This window comes from Anas acuta, chromosome 4 (genome assembly GCF_963932015.1).
Source record: "Anas acuta chromosome 4, bAnaAcu1.1, whole genome shotgun sequence".
In the NCBI taxonomy this organism is placed as follows: Eukaryota; Metazoa; Chordata; class Aves; order Anseriformes; family Anatidae; genus Anas; species Anas acuta.
Genome location: NC_088982.1, coordinates 27,136,826 through 27,153,588, shown reverse-complemented (window position 1 = coordinate 27,153,588; position 16,763 = coordinate 27,136,826). Strand labels below are relative to the sequence as shown.

At 41.2% G+C, this 16,763-nt stretch overlaps 1 protein-coding gene across 10 annotated transcripts in view; it reads left to right on the top strand.

Annotated features, from left to right (window-relative positions):
* Positions 1 to 16,763, top strand: part of FRYL (FRY like transcription coactivator) — a 153,709-nt gene that overhangs the window by 25,658 nt on the left and 111,288 nt on the right. Inside the window, exon 1 of one of the 10 annotated variants that reach the window (XM_068680300.1) lies at positions 6,448 to 6,581. The exons of the other annotated variants lie outside the window; for them this stretch is intronic. Within the exon in view, the coding sequence (XP_068536401.1) occupies positions 6,503 to 6,581 (79 nt within the window). The 5' untranslated portion in view covers positions 6,448 to 6,502. Of the gene's footprint in view, positions 1 to 6,447; positions 6,582 to 16,763 lie in introns of those variants that run through there. 10 annotated transcript variants of the gene reach the window in all.

Sequence of the window (16,763 nt, the reverse complement as noted above, 5' to 3'; positions counted from 1 at the left end):
GCTGCATTGAAGCACTCCCAGCATCGGGCACAGGTGCCAGATGCATCTGGTTGTAGAGGCTAGGCTGTAGCCTACCAGATGGGGCCCTTTAGAGGACTTTGTGCTGTGGCCTATTTGCAGAACTTCCAGACAACCGAGCCCTTGTTGTAAAGCGCGAGTGTTCGTTAGGTGTTTGGTATCCAAGTGTTGCTTTCAGCTGTACCTTTGGGTTTGCTGCTACTTTGCATTTTCTCCCTTCCTGATTTTTGTGTTTTTTCATTTTTCTTCAGTGAAACAGCATGCTTGCCAAGGTGTGAATAGCACCTCATATAAATGCTGTTAATTCTGACTTGCAAATCAGTGTATATGTATTAATTACCTTTTTTCAATCTTAAGTGTTTCTATTTTGTACTCCTGCTTTGTGTTGCTGCAGGAGTATCTGTGGTTTCACAGGGATGGGGAAGTTGTTTAAAAATAATAATAATAATAAATCAGCATTCAAGGCACTTAATTGTTTAAAGCCTGCATTAAAAAATGCACTGTAATTGAGCAGTGCAGCCTGTGAAGAACTATGTCATTTCAGTTCAACTAAGAAGAATGCCATGTTACTGTCATCATTTATGATATTGGACAACCAAGCTCCATGTTCTTGTCTTGTGTAATTAAAACATTGGAAATGATGATTTCAGGGAGTTAAAACATCAGGAGTGTGTGCAGACCCTGTCACGGCTCTGCCAGCTGTACAGCCCACAGGGCTACGGTGAAAGGGGCTGTGGTGGGCTTGTGCTGGTGAGCAGGCTTAGTGGGGATGCACCAAGCTGTTCACGCTTGCAACTCCCTGCAGTTCCCCAAGCCCTGCAGACACCTCATACTTCCCCTGGGCTGGGAAGCGCTCTAATGGGCAAACAGGAATTGGCTGTGAGCTGCAGGGCTTCAGGAGCAAATGTCCAGCTCTGCTTATGGGGAGGGAGGGGCAGGGCAGGTAGGAGCTCCTTCAGCTGATGGGCAAGCATCACAGGACACTTTCAGCCCAAGCACTACGCCACTCATGCACCTTAACAGACTTGGGACTGTATCCCAATACACTAATACACTTTATTTTTATTTATTTTAATTCTGGATGAGTCTTAAATGTACTTATTTTTCTCTTTTAAGCTGACACTGCTTTCTATAGGGCTAGTGTCCCTGGTCCTCACATGATGCAAATGTGATGTTTCCTGTAAAAGTGGCACAGACATCTAGCAGCTTGGGAGGAGCAGCAAAAATAGAAACATAACTGATTCGTAACAGTTGTCCTCAGGCCTTGTAGGGTAACAGAATTAAGCCTTTCCCTATTCTATCCATTTAAATGCCCAGCAACTAAGCAGGGATTTTCAAAGTAGACTTGAAACTGTTTCCAGGTTCCATTTAAAAGGCTGGTGAAAACTGGAATGCCAGCTCTCTGAAGGCAGGATGTTGGTATATTAATGCTGGAGCACAGTGAGGAGCACGTGATGCAGGATCCAGCAGATCTTAGGGCAGTTATTTCTGCTTGTCTAACACAGAACGTTTCTGCTTGTCTGACACACAACCATACTAGTCAGACTATACCTTTAAAGCTTATTTGCAGTCAAGGAAGGTCAAAATTGAGTATTTGAGAGAGAGTAAACCACTGGGATTCTGTAAAAATTTAACTATTTGGATGACCATGAAAATCAAGAAACTCGGGTTTGTTAAGCTCTCGAGCAGTAACAGCTATGGCTTTGTGTATTGCTGTGCCTGTCTTGTTTCCTCTTTGAGAGAGGTTGATTAAATAACATCTCAGAACTGCCTGCTGGGTTGTTTGAAGTGTTGTAGCTTTTTATTGCTGATTCGTTTCCTTGTAATCTTATGATGTTTGGTGATCTGGAAAGCTGGATTTTCAAGAAGGGCCAGACTCAGTGTGAAATGTGTTCAGCTCTTACAAGGTTGTTAAGTTCTATGTTAAACCACCTTGAAAGCTATCTTATTTTTTCAGGATTTATTTTTCGTATTTTTTCGGGGGCGGGGGGGAGAGAGAAGGAGGAAGATAGGATTACTGTTAATAAACATGACAGCAGCTTACTGGAAAAGTTAAATATTAACAGTATCCTATTTGATCTTACTCAAAGACTGCTCTACAAGAAAGCCATGTATCTTCAGTGTCCTACCTGAGCTAGTTGGAAAACTTACAGTTTTAACTGACTTTAAATATTTGAAGTTTTGCCTGAATGCATTTTCTGTCAGTGTATATCATCCTAAAGATGAATGAAGTAGCACTGGAAACCTCAAAGAAACTCGAATGCAACAATGACCATATATATTTTTTTTAATGTAACTTAAAAGAACAACTTTAGCTGTTCTTTTAAAATTGAATATTTTTTCTGGGATGATTAATGCAAATTATTTAGTTGTAGAAAAGTAGAGAAATCATTATGTCTGCTATCCCGGTAGAAAACAGCAAGAACTATAGCATAGAGGGGAAAGAAGGTAGTATGATATGATAGACTCCTGGAGAAATTAAATTTTAAAAAGGACTTGGGAATAACACTTGAAAATAGGAAATGAAACTAAAAACTGTGATGTTCACTGTAAAACAAATGATATAAAATGTTACTGCTTTCTGTCATTGGAAAGCAAACTTTGTAAATAATGCTTTTTAAAGATGACTTCATCAGGAATATCTTCACTCATAAAAAGCCATGTGAGGAAAGTGAGAACCCCACTACCTTTTCCGTCTATAGGGATGAGGCTCAAACAACACAAACCACTTTTTTTTTTTGGTGTTGCATCTTAATATTTGCCACAAGCCAGAGCTCTGGCAGTTACGGAAACAACAATTGTTAGACACAGTGCTTATTTTATGTACATTATTCAAAATAGTTGCTAGTGATACTTCTGGGTAGCTCCAAGAAAATGGTGTAATGCTCTTCTAAAGAAAAGCTGCATACACCACCCTTGCATACACATTTGTAGTAACTGTATTGATCCTAGTAAGTATAGTGGTCCTTTTATAAATGTTTTTATTAAAATTTCAAGCTCTATTTTAAAAAAAAAGCTTCTAATATCTCACTGTGGCACAGTAGTGCATGTTCTTTTATACTGGTTGGATCCTATTGCTACTTCTAACACTCAGAACAACTCTTCCATGCTGTAAGAGTGACCTTCAAGTTTCATTGATCTGAATATTAGGCATATAAGGTTTGTACTCCTAAAGTGTGGAACTGACTTTGCTTGTGTGATTCAGCTGTGCTGTGCATGAACAGTGCAACAAATGGGTGCTCTCATAGATGCTCTAATACTTCTTAGGACAGGTGGACTTATTCTCTGGAATCTTGTAATGTGTAGGGCTGTTTCAAGCCTGAAGTCAGTAGACTTGTGGTGCTGAAACTTCTCAATTAATTTGCTTCTAGACATTGCCTTCCCTGAAAGGTTTTCATATCTGAACAAAAAGTAAGGAGTGGACTGGACGCTTGCAAGCTGATAGAGCACTTCTGCTTTAGCACAGTTACGTTCTTTTCTTCGTAAGAGCTTACTGGTATCAATGTGCTCATTCACAATTATGCCTCTCCTTGACTTGAGAAAATATCAAAAAAGTTCATAGACTTTCTGTTAGTCTGTTCACTTTGGTAGGGAATTTTACAACTGGTCCAGTATCAAAATGTAAGCAAACTTCAGAATCAGTATTTAACTACGTGTTTATTGGAGTGATGTGAATTGCTACTTTGTACAGAACTCCTAAGTCCAGTTAAGTAATGGCCTCGTTTTGTTGAGGTTTTCTTTTTGGTTTGTTTTTCCTGCATAAAACAGCTTCAGTTCAAAACTTCTGCCTTATAGTTTAACTTAAGTGCTTTCTTTTTCCATCTTTTCTCTAGGTAATAAAATAGTGGGCCAAATATCTCATGAAAGACTTCCCATATATGTACTCCAAAATGATACATATTTTTAGATGTTTTCAGTGGACATACTTGTTGCTCTCTATTTTAGACACAGTGTAATTTCCCAGCCAGAAGCCTGTTTCATTTTCCTCTCTGAAAATGAGGAACGTAAAAGGAATTGATGCTGAAAATGACATGTTCTTGTACAGTTTTGGAAATGCATGATGATGATATCTTGTAACTCTACACAGTGAGTTTTATTGGGCTCTGTGTAGTGAATTAGCTTTTTCTCTGCTTGGCAAGCTTTTAGGGGCTTGCAATACATGTTTTTCTTTTCCTGCTTCTTCTGTTCCTCTTCTGATTAAAAATAAAATAAAAGATGTATTTTAAAATTTGTTTTATTCTGAGATCTGCTTATTCTAGTGTATGATAGGTTACCTCATTAACTCAATTCACAGGCTAAACAGAAACAAAGTTCAAAATTGCTGTAGTTGTCATCTATAAATCTTTGATTATAAAAAACATTTAAGTTGTGGTTGTGAGGACAAAGAAATGTTAGAAGGTTTGTACACGGTTATACCTGTGACACTGATGCTTGTGGTAATGCTAAGATGCTGACAGGTTTGTTAACCCTCCTGTTAAATGAACTTGTGGTATTTTTCTCTTCTTTGGGGTGTGTTTGTAGAGGATAATAGAAATATTTGCTGTATGCAAATAAATCTTGCATCTTAAATCTTGTAAATTAATGTCCAATAAATCAAACTGTGTGCACGTATATATGAAAGCAAATGTGCGTATTCATATGATATTGATGATTTTTCAGTATATATGTTTCTAATATCAAGTATTCCTAGTGTTCAGTCTTGCCACTGAAACCTTTAGAAAAACTTACACTTTTTTGTACACGCAAGTCCAAATGTTCTTAAAATACTCCTAACATCTTAGAGATGTTAATGGGCTAATACTGAACGAACTGCAGGTAAAGTGAGTGGCTAGTTTCCTTGAGGAAGACCTACCAAAATTAATCAACAGTTAATATGAATAAATACTATTGCAGCAAAACCTCAGATGCTGTGGGGGAGAGCTATGTAACTTGCTTTGCTGAACACATTGTTATCAAAAATAAATGCAAAGTCTTAAAAAATATTTCCTAACATTCATTCACTTTAAAAACACTCCTGTATAGAAACACTGGCAGCTCTTCTGTTTGCTTACCAGGGCTTCGGGAGGTGGAACATTGAGATTAGTGTTTCTGTGCTCCTGGGGTTTCTGGGTGATTGTTTTTTAATAAGTTTCTGGTGCTAATAATTTAAAGAATAAAAGCTGGAGGGGGTGCAACTACAAAGAACCCAAAGTGTATTTTAAAAAGTCATTATTTTTGAGGTGCTGGGAGAGTTGGCTCATGATTTTGGAATGCGTGCTGTTAACAAGGCTTCCTTTGAAGAACTCTCTGTAGCCCAGTGTTAAAGGCAGTCGGAGACTAACCATAATTAATACAGTCTTTCAAATTAGTGGTGAAATTCATCAGCCAGTTCCAAAATCTGACCTTTATATCCTACTAATAACAAAACACAACCTCTTCTTTCTTATTTAGTGAAAGGGAAAAGAAGTGCTTGAAGTATAACTCTGACTGTATTCATAAAAGAAGCGATGAAAAATGAGTATGAGGTAATTAGAGGGAGGCACAATGTATGTAACATTACCTGGATCAGGCTTATGAAAGAGAGCTTGATGCAGTGCCCCAAAGCATCGCTCTGTGTGTGCACGGCCTGTGCCCTACGTGGGAAGGAAGAGATACCTGGATGTATATAGCACTTTCATGTGGTGCTATAGTCATATTTTTGCATGGGAGGGGGGGGGATTTGACAACTCGATTATGTGGTCACTTAGTTTTCAGCAGTTAATAGTGCCATTTTTATCTAAAAAAACAAACAACCCCACAGCACAGCTGGCCAAACACCCACATCAGCAGCCCCCTACCCCACTCCTGTCAGCGTGCCTCTGCTGGGCTGCTGGAGCTGCGCACTTAGCTATGACAGGTCCATATCCCCCCTTTGTTTCTGTGTTATTTTATTTTATTTTATTGGGGGAGAGGAAAGGGAAAAAAAAAAAAACATGGAAAATATTTGGTGTACACCGCTTTTAATTTTCTTAATCTACTAGGAGTACATTTGAGTTCTTCCTCATGGCTGGGTTACTGCTGCTACAGGGACAACTCTGAATTACAGGGACAGTTCCGCACCGATGTAGCTCTCTCTTAATTACTTTACAGCACATTCACTTGCTGAGTCCACCTTAGACCCACGCCATGCATTTTTGGGTTGCCGGCGTGGTGTGGGTCAGCTCCCCTCTCCCCTGCCTTTTCTGTGCGGGGCCACAGGGTCAGCTTGGGAGCAGCTGCCCCTGCAGCCTGAGCTGTCCGTGCTGCGTTTGGGCTCCCACACCCTCCTGAAGGACCAGAGGCAGGGCCCAGCCCCCCTGTGTGTGACGCCCCCTGGAGCTGGGGGCCCCGGGCCGGGCCGAGCCGAGCATCCCCGCCTGCTCCCGCCCGGCCCCGCCCCCGGCCCCGCCGCCCGCCTCCGCCCTCAGTGCGCGCCCCCCGGCCCTGCGTCACCGGTCCGGGAGCAGGAGCGGGAGCGGGCGGCAGCATGGTGAGCCTGCAGGACGCGCTGCTCTTCGAGCTCAGCATCAAGTCCCTGCTCAAAGCCTGGAGCGGCGGCGGCGGCGGTGAGTAGGACGGCTCCGGGCTGAGCGGGGAGGCACCTTCGGGAGCGCTTGGAGCGGTCCGGGGCTCCCCGGCCGGAGCTGCGAGCAGCCCGGCCCTGGGCTTTCCAGGAGGATTCCCTGCCTGGGCTGCAGCAGCCTCGCTGAGGGCGCCCTGTCCTCGCATCACCCCTTAATGCATGCTTCAGCACAGGGTCTGGGGCCGGGAGCTGCCGTGCACGGCGTGGCACCTCTCGGGCTGGCAGCAGGACACCAGGAGGCAACGGAGGCGACGTCCCAGCTCGGCAGGGATGCTGTGCAGCTCGTGCTCCTAAAAATTGAAAGCAGCAGCAGCGGGAGGTACCCGGTGCCTCAGCCCGAGGCCGCGTTTCGCAAGGCATTGCTCCAGGCGTGCTGCAGCGTGCGGCTCTTCCTGGCCAAGGGCTCCACCAAAGCTGCTGGGATTTGTACCCCAATACAGCGCTGCTTGCCCGATGATTCACGCGTGTCTTGTTTAAAAGAATTAGTAAGGAGTTATTTATGGTCCAGCGTATTAATCAGCCAGGAGTGCAGGCGTTCAGCCACGTCCTAATAGCTCAGGCGTGAGACTTGCTTTTTGCACTAAACTGCTGTGATTTGTGTTTTGGTCTAATAACTTCTAGGCTCACGGCTCTAACTTAGAGCAGCGAATATTTCAAAACAGGCGTCCCAATAGGTTTGGCTCTTCACTTCTTGTGCTTGCATCTTAAAGTTTAACTGTAGCTGTTCCAAATTCTGCCGTGTGCTTGGGAGGTACTTGCGCTCTTGCTGAATCATAAATGATCCTAATTAAAAATATATGTCTTATAGAAGAAGTTGGAGGTGTCATGAAAAGGATCAAAAATCCTTAAAGTTGGTTTTGTTAACATGTATTGTTCCCAAACTAAAGTAGAGCATGGGATGCATTCAGTTAGAATAAATTAAGCCTGCAGCTAGTTAAATAATTGCCGTATAAATAAAGAGCTGGACTGCAGGGTCTGGACTAGACAGCAGCATCAGCTACGATAAAACAAGGAGCGGTAACACCAGCGGGGCAGTGAGGAGAGCTTGCTGGCGATGCTGTGCTTTCTCCTGCTTGCCCTCCGTTATGTAAGCACAGCGGAGATCTTCCCGACTCTTCTGCCGCGAGGAGGTACCGGGCGATGCACTGACCGCCTCGTTCCCTGTGCCGGCCAGGCAGCCGCGTTTCACCTGGCGTTTCTCACAGCCCTCGCTCGGTTTTGCGCAGAGGGCCGTGATTAGGGCATAGCTGCGTGCCAGGGCAGCTGTGCACAGGAGCCGGGAGCAGACCTGGGACGCAGCCTGCATGTGCCTTCACGTGTTGTGCGCTGGCAGCTCCGTGAATTGAGCCGAGAGGGCAAGCCACTTGCTTCTCCCCCCTGAAACATTTTCCAATCAAGTGATGCAGTGTGTGCAGAGCAAGGAATTACATAATGTTTATGTTGAGCACGTGTTTGGAAATTCAATAAACTTGCATCTGCTGAGAACTTACATAAGGAAGGTTTCTCCTCTGCCTTCAAAGATTCCTTAAATGCAGATGCTACTTTTTACACTCTGTGATAACCTGAGAGAGTTGTATGCTTGCACGTATTTGTATATACATAAAAATAATCATCTGTAAAAACCATACTTAGCAGAAACCCAGCAAAGCTCCATGGGTCCAGCTAAGGGCTTGCTTAGCTGGCATAATGTTGTTGCAGTGCTGGCTAAGGTTTTATTGTAGTTGATCTTTTTTCTTTCACCGACAACAATGAAGTGACATTCGTATGGCCTAGTTTCAGGACGCTGTCTCGCTGCCAACAATTTCAGGCATTACTTCTTTTTAGAGGGAGTCAGGCATGTCCTCTTAAACCAGTGGTGTCGTGAGGATGTTCCTGCCTAAGGATTATTTGCTTACTGAAGTTGTGGACGGAGCGGTGACTTTATGCTGCCTCGTCCTTAGGTTGCATGGATCTTTCGTAGTAATTGAGTTCTGATAATGTACCTTGGATCTAAAGGGGAAAAATGTGTGATCCTAAAGTTATGGATCCTGTTTAGTTCATCGCAGTTGAGATATGTGCTCTGTTAAATGATTCTTCTGAGGCTGCTGATTCTGTAGCAAGAGCACCCATTTTAACTGTTGTTTGTGTTTTCAGTTGGTGTGAAAAAGCTCATGCTTTGTCCACAAAAACCTTTGTTTAATGGAGGTCTAGGTGCCATGAGAATTACTTTCAGTAATGTAATATATGTGGTCAGAAGCCAAATGTGATGCTGCTCGCAAAGGAAAGCATTATGTAATGGAAACCTTTCTCAAAGATAAGATGTGTATTTTAATGAAACCTATGTATATATTTCTGGGGCTTATAGTCTGTAGATAGTAACCAACTGCTTTCCAGTGAGCACAGGTATGATCCATTACTGCTTTCTAAAAGCTCTTCTGTATTTCTGATATCTGCTCTAATAATCATCTTGTCAAGTTCGGAAATGAAGAATTACTTCCAGAGAATAAAAATGGAATGAAGATGTACCCAGTATATTTCCAGAAACTTGGAAATGGTTGCGGTGTGTCTCTTTGGCAAACAGGTCACAGGCTCTGTCCTCTGCGTGGTTGTCTGTCTTTAAACCCCAAAGTAAGGTAGATCTGTGCAGGAGGTAGGTCATGGGGTTTTTTGTATCGGTTTGCTCAGCTTGGTTCAGATGTCCAAGTTACTTAAACCTGAGTGTGTGAGCCAGGGCATGGTGGTAAAGCCAGCTGCATCTGTCTATACAACCATACATTTGGAAAATATATTATAAAATCAGAGAGAAATGAAACAACACTGAAGGGAAGTGAATTAGCAGAACTACAGCTGCCAGGTGCTGACAAGCCTGTGAAAAGTAGGGAGCTGCCTGGCAGGTATCCTGAATCATTCTCTCTGTGAATGAAACAAAATCACACAGAGTTGAAGAACTGCTTGCTTTCCCCTAGGATTGCCTGACTGGAGATTGCTTTCTCTTTTACCAACAAAAAATGAACTTGTGGCTCTCAGGAGAGGTGCTGCTCCGATAACATTGTATTTATTTAACAAGTTCGATATAATGGACTCATTTTTATCCTGTGGCTTTTCATTTCATGACAGCAACGATACAGCGGGCTTTCACTAAGAAAGGCAAGATTGCCTTAAATTGCCATGACAGGAACATATATACAAGGGCATGTGTGAAGAATTGTGGAACAAGCGTGCTGTTGTTGGCCTTTTGTGGCTCCTGGGGAGGAGGTGGGCCGAGGTGCTGTGCCTGCAGAGCTGTGCGTGCTTAGCAAGAGGACAGACGTGCCGCTTCTGTTGGGCTTTGCTTGTGGGTTACACTTATTTTCTTTAAACCAATGCATCCACAATTTGTTAATATTTTTGCAGTCATCATTGTATGATAAGTTGCAACTTGCATTCCCTGCAACTGTTAAACTGCAAAGAAAAATGAACCAGAGAAGGAGAAATGAGTCTGAGATGCTACCTGATTGCTTCTGCTCCAAAATATCCTTTGGGGCAGCAGTTATCCTTAGTGGTGGTAGCAGAGAACCTTCAGACATTTCTAATAGCAGTTTGATATTCCAGTAGCAAGTCCAGTGCTGTTTCACAGTCAGGAAAAACCTTATTTTCATGAGATCTTTTTAAACAATAGCAGTAATTATGTAAATACAATACTAAACAGAATGTTAACTGTATTTCTCCAATGTTAAACATCCCAAGTAATAATGTTCATTCTTCCTGTGGGAAACTTTTGTTAATTGCAACCTCGACTTCAGAAAGTCCTGACAGTGGGTAGTCATCTTATATATTGAAAGTCCACGGAGCATTTCTGCAGTATGTACCAATTTTTCTTTATGACTGTAACTTCTAAAATGGTTTTGATAAATTGGAAGGAGAAATTTTTAAATTAAAGATAAATTTGAGTTTATGTTAAAGTAAATCAAGTAAAGCTACTAGATTATGTAGATTCTGATATATTATTATTATTTTAAAATGTATCTAACTGTACTTTGTGTTAGTACATGTGGTTGCTGACTTGTTCCCTGTACCCTGAAGCAGTAGGTTCGGTTACTGTAAAGGGAACGTGGTGCTTATGATGTCTTCTCCACAGGCTGCTACTTGTCATGGTAAGGCAGGTTTCTTCCAGTAGTTAACCACCCAATACAACATGAATCTCTTGATTCTTCATTTCTGATTGATTTTTGTAATATTTTGAGTAAAAAAGGATTATGAATTGTAACCTCTATATTTGGCTCTGTTTATGAACTTTGGTGGTCTTTAACAATGACCATTTGCACAGTTGGAATATATTGAATTGAAATGAATTGAATGAAATGCCAAGAAAGTTGTGTGTAGTAAAACTTGCTGTGTGAAGACATGAGAGCTACTGAAAGGGATTTTTGTTGTTGTTCAGGAGGCCGATCAACACACGTGGACTGGAAAGGGACAGCTAGGCTATAAGGTTATCCCAACCAGTGGATGCAGTGTACCAACTGAAGGTGCAAAATGCCCCATTAGGTGACAGTTCTCAAGGTGACAAGCTTCAGTTGCAGCTCTCCGTTTGGTATGGGGGAAGATAGAGGAGGTTTTGCTGAGCTGGGCCCTTTTGCCAGAAGGGGCTTTGCTCCCAGCGGTGCAGCATTATCACTTTCTCATCTGTCCCCTTGTGGTATTTGTCTCATCCCTTTGGTGAGCAGTTTTGACTCATTACATCAACAGCAAATTTCTTGGGAAGGCAGAGAGTTTTTCTTCTGTTTAAATATGAAACCATCTCCAGGAAGATGCAGGTGGACACGAGGGCTGCTGTAGAAGAAGGGCCAGGACCAGCGGGTTCCTCAGCTCAGCTGGGTCATGGAGCCTTGCTCTCATGTGTATTGCACAGAAGCCTGCTTTCAATTTGCTCGTTTTATTGCTGCATGACTGTGTGAATTTTTATTTTTATTTTTTTTGGTTGGCATAGCTTCCACTCTTGCTGAACACCTGTGAGTGTATTTTTTCCCTCTTTTGCATTATCTGTTTGATATTCTAATACTTGCAAGGAAATTTGGTGTAGATTGGAGGTAAGGGCCTGGAGACTTGTTAGAGAAGTGTAACCAGATCTTTAGAAGTTTTAAGGAGATGAAAATTTAAAATGTTTTGGGCCTTACTTTGAACTTCTCTACACGTTAACATGGAATTATGACTTTTTTTTTTGAAGATTATGTCGTGTGTGTGGTTCTTCATATTGATTTTTAAATAAGATGCCTGCACTGTAGTAAGTACAATATGTGTTGGGACATGCATTATTTATTTTCATCAGGCATAGATATGCTAGAATGAGCTTTCCTTTAGGGCATTCTTTCTATTAAAGCAATATCCCCTTTGCTAAACCCATACCACAACTAGATTTTGTAATGATTCAGATTGCAGAAGAGAATGCTATTGAAAGGAAAAAGTGCCCCAAATGCAAACCCCTCTGTCAGCTACTGTTGCTAGAATAAACTGCGTGCTCTGCATGGACTTCAGGAAAGCTCCAGCTAAACCAGCTGCAGCAACCCATGTCAAATACCCCATTTCTGCTGACTTTTTTTTTTTTTTTTTTAAACTCCAGCTCTGCTGCTTTTGTATTTAAAGGGGTGAGGTTCAGACACTACAGACACTAGAGGTTTAGTAGCATTTAAGAGATTGCTGACAAAAGAAGAGTATTTATTTATTTAGAAAAGTGGTTGACATCTTCAGAACACTACAGAGCAAAACTGTTGTGTTTACTATATTACGTCCAGTTGCTGTGTAGTTGCAGTTTTCCCCTGTATAGAAAAGATATTCTTCCTTGTGTTTCAAGAAAGAATAATGATGCTAGTTAAAGGGAAATTCTAAATTCTCTTAGGTACTGTGCAAAATAAAGGGTAAATTTAAACTTAAAGAGGAACAGGCCATTCTAAATCAAAACAGTCACCCATAGCCTAAAGGATACAGGACCATGCTGCTGTAATTATAAATGGTTTGAACTCTGATGTAACCAGTTGCCTGTGTTAATGTCATAAGCAAAGCTTTACTTTACTAGGTTCTGTTAGAAACTACTTTTGGGGAGAAATTACAGGGGAGTTCACCGAAGCACAGTTTTGGTTAACAAGCTGGCAGGCTGCAGTAATTTAAAAGAGAATGTTAAGGCATAGAATTGCATAGTTCTAATGACTATTAATATTAGAATGTTAATTTATTGAAACATTAAGGTATAGGAATAAATTAACTTTATATTATTGACTTTGTATTGAGAGATCTTATTAGACTAATTCAGGAGTTATGGACCAGTCAAGAAGTATTTTAAATATGGCAATGGTCAGAAAGCTAAAATATTTATAAATGGAAAATGTTTCAGTACAGTTATAGAATTAGGAGCTTTAAGACCCTTTAATTATTTATAATGGAGTTCATCCACGTAACGCATCAAGTCTATAGTTAGAAACAAACAAGAGCAATGTAAATAGGACAACATTTTACTCAATTCAGAATAAATACTGAATAAATAATACCTTAAAGTAGTAGTAGAAAACAACAGGCATATAATAATAAATCCCCATGCTTTGCCTTTTTCTCACTTTTAGGAATGAAGGATTTGAAAATCCAAAGTGTAGAAAAGGTACTTTTTTTCCAGTTTTATGTAGCTTCAGGGATTTGGCTGATGCCCTCAGTGATAAGCTTTAACTTTTGGTTAGCCCTGAAGTGGTCAGGCGGCTGGACTGGATGGTCTTTGTAGGTCCCTTCCAACTGAACTATTCTACAGTGTATTCAGGAGCAGACTGCTAGGAGGCTTTGCTTTGTTTTGATGTTTCTTGTTTGATTTTGTTTGTTTTTTTAAAGAAAAAGCAACCACTTCAAGCTTCTAAAATAAAATTTTTCGTTGGGAACAGCAGTATTTATAGGTTTCTTGCTTCAAGAATGAGTTTGAGTTCTAAAAGTTGTTTATTGCTCACAGAGATCTTAGGAAAGCACAGCATGGGAAGTATAAATGACTCCTGGTTCTGCCCATCTGACACAGCTGCCATGTGATTTGGGGATATTTTCAAAGATAATTTTAAAGTATCCTTTGTATCCTATTGCTACAGAACAGAGTGCTGGTCTGGAAAGATATATTAGTGTCTTAAACTCCTGCAAATCAATACTAATTAATTATTAACAATCAATAAAATCAATAATAATTAATAATTGACATTCACAATACTATTGAGGCAGTGTAAGTAACCTCATGAATCGGTGATTTTCTTCCTTTTACTTCTCTTATTCATCATCCCTACTTGCATCCTGTGTTTGTGCTGCTTAGCTAGAACTTAGAAGAGTTCCTGCTCTGAAAGACGTGTTTGTGAGGGTGCTGGTGTCTCTGCATTGCTGTTCAATATCAGCTCAGCTGGTGTTACTGCAGAACTGCCGTTAGGTTTAGAAAATAGAGTGTCTGACATCTCAGTGGAAACCTGTCTCCTTTCTCTCCATAACATCTTGTTTGTGCCAGCTGTCAGCAGGACATAGAAGTGGGGCCAGATATCACCAGATTTTTACTGTTCTTTCAGCTACAAATGAGGTCTTGTCCTGGAAAAAAAGACAGGCTGGCAACTGACACTTCATTTTTATGACAGCAAAGCAAAGAAAGAAGGGAGTTAGCCCAGTTGTACTGAGATTTGTCTGAGAAGTTCAAATTTTTTTGGGTAGCTGTTCAAGAAAAAAAAACCGTGATTGGGAAATATTAAGGTAGGATCTTGCATTGTTCTCTTTGCAGCAGTGTTCTTATCTTTGAACCTCTCTCTCTTCAGAAAAGAACAGAATAGGAAAAGAAAATTTGGAGGAATCTAAAACCCAGAAGTTCTGTAGCAGAAGTGCATGGGTGAGGAAGAAAAAAAAAAAAACAGACTCCAAACTCTTTCTTTTTTTCCTTCTCTTAAACAATTGTAAATTAAACAAACAACCAAAAAACAACACCATGAAATGTGCTCCAAGCTGTAAGTATTCCTCTGCAGGAAAGAAAACAAAGTTTATCCCCAGTTCTGAAAAAAATACTTTAAGCAAAGCAATATGAGCCGAACCAGGTTTCACAAATATGGCAAAGGGTGACCAAAAAGAGTTTCCACTGTTAGAAGTTTCCCTAGCGTATGTAGTACTTTTCAAAGGATTGTTTAAACATGTATATATAGATATATTTAATGTTTGTGCCTGTATTTTATGGTGATGTTATACCTGAAGGGGATACTAAACTGGAGTGCTCATCTTGGAGAGGACAAGGGCAACAAGAAGACAAGTTGGCTACTCCGGTAAGGGAGAGGAGGGCAGGACAGCTAAGGAGGGTGCTGACATCAATTCTGTGTTTTTGGTAGCAGGATTGTAGAATTTCACCTTCTAAAATGTGGTTTATCATGTGAAATATGCTGCTGAGCATAAAAGCATCTTGAAGAGTATTGAACTGAAGTTGAATCTCACAGAAACTGAGTCTCACTGTACCAAGCTGGTGTGTTCCTGAGTATATGTGCTGGGCCTTGGTAGAGATGCCGCAAGTTTTCAGAACAAAACAGCATGTGCTGCTTATTCTGAAGATCTGAAGTGAGGAAGGATTGCTTCCTCAGTTGATTTCAATGGAGATACCATTTTACTAGATATATTATTGCACTTCTTTATTTTTTTCTCAAGGTTTCTTATCTCTTCTGTACTTCCTGACTTCTGTTAAGACCACATACGTGGTGCCAAGAGAAATGGTATCAAGTTCTTCAGAAGAATTTGGTTTTGGTTTATATTTGCAATTTTAAGGTTATTCAGACTGACTGCCAACAAATTACCATCAGTATTGGATAGTTTTAGCTCTTATAGGACAAGGTAGAGAACAGCAAAGGTGCTGAAGAGCCGCTGTGCTCTCTTGCCTGCTGGGCAGGATTTTCTGTCGTAATCCTCAGGCGTCCATCTCCGCGGTTCCTTGCTGGACAGGAGTGCTGTCGGGGAGCTGCAGGCCTGAGTTAACCCGAGTTAATGGGGCCATGTTGTGTGTGTTTGTGGTGTTTGTGTGTGGTGGGAGTGGGTTGGGATCGTTTTAAGCTTTAGATTTGTTGGTCTGCCTTGTCAGCTTCAAGGTGCTGTGAACTCGTTGGCATAATGGGGCCTAGTAAAGCACTGCAAGTTCTCACAAGCATCCACAGTTAGAAATACAAGTATTTCTGTTAAGTTTCCTCTGTTTTTCTGCTCCATGCTTCTTATTAAACAGAAATGCTTCATCAAGGTATTGATAACAGATTTCTGGAGATTCTCCCCTCCTAATGTTTCTGTGGCTGTGGCATAGTGCTGTGTAAGCTACATTGCTGATCAGACTCCTTCCTTTTTCTCTTCAGTGGAGGAAGAAAACTAATCTCTGTCTGTCATGGATCTAGGGAACTTCCAGTCAGCTCATTAGTGAAGAGGGTTTTCATTGCATGATCAAAGCACCTCGGTATTTTATGGTGCTATCAGTATGTCACCATAAAAACTTTAAGGCGATGCCAGTGCAGAAAAAGATGAGTGATGAGCTCTGGACATGAAGCTTCAGTTTCTAGGTCACTGCCTTGCGGCGTAACTCAAGAGAGGCCAAGGCTTGTTATCGTTCCACAGTTTGCGTTTGGTCTTGTTCCAGGTGCGGGCATCAGAGCACTCTCTGTTTGCAGCTCATGGCCGGCCCCGAGGCCCTAATCCTAAGCCCTAGATCCGTGGTCACTGCTGCAACACAGGCAGCAGTGCTGGCAGCTGCTGTGAGACTTTTTCCTTCCTTTTGCTTGCCATCCTCCCTAAAGTTGTTCTCAATTTATTCATAAAATCTGTATCTTACTACTTTAGAATGATTAATGAAATAATGGGTGTTCTTAAAATACATACCGATTTTCCTTTTATATACTCAAGAGGTTGAGGTCCAAAATGTTGACCAGAGAAGCTGAGGTTTCCAGAGTTGAGTGGGAACACACAAAAACAGTTTTGGTGCTAGTGTATAATGAAGCAAGTGTTACCACGTCTTCAAAATAATGTTGTCAGTATATTTTTATATTGTAATACAGGAGATAGTGACATTGGCCAGTGATCTGTGCTAATGCTGGTTGGTAACCTACCTGACATTTTTTCCTTCTTGTAGCAGTAGTAAGGAGAATTATGGACTGTACAACCAGATTTGTATATTTCCACTGCGAAATTTTGCTTTCTGTTC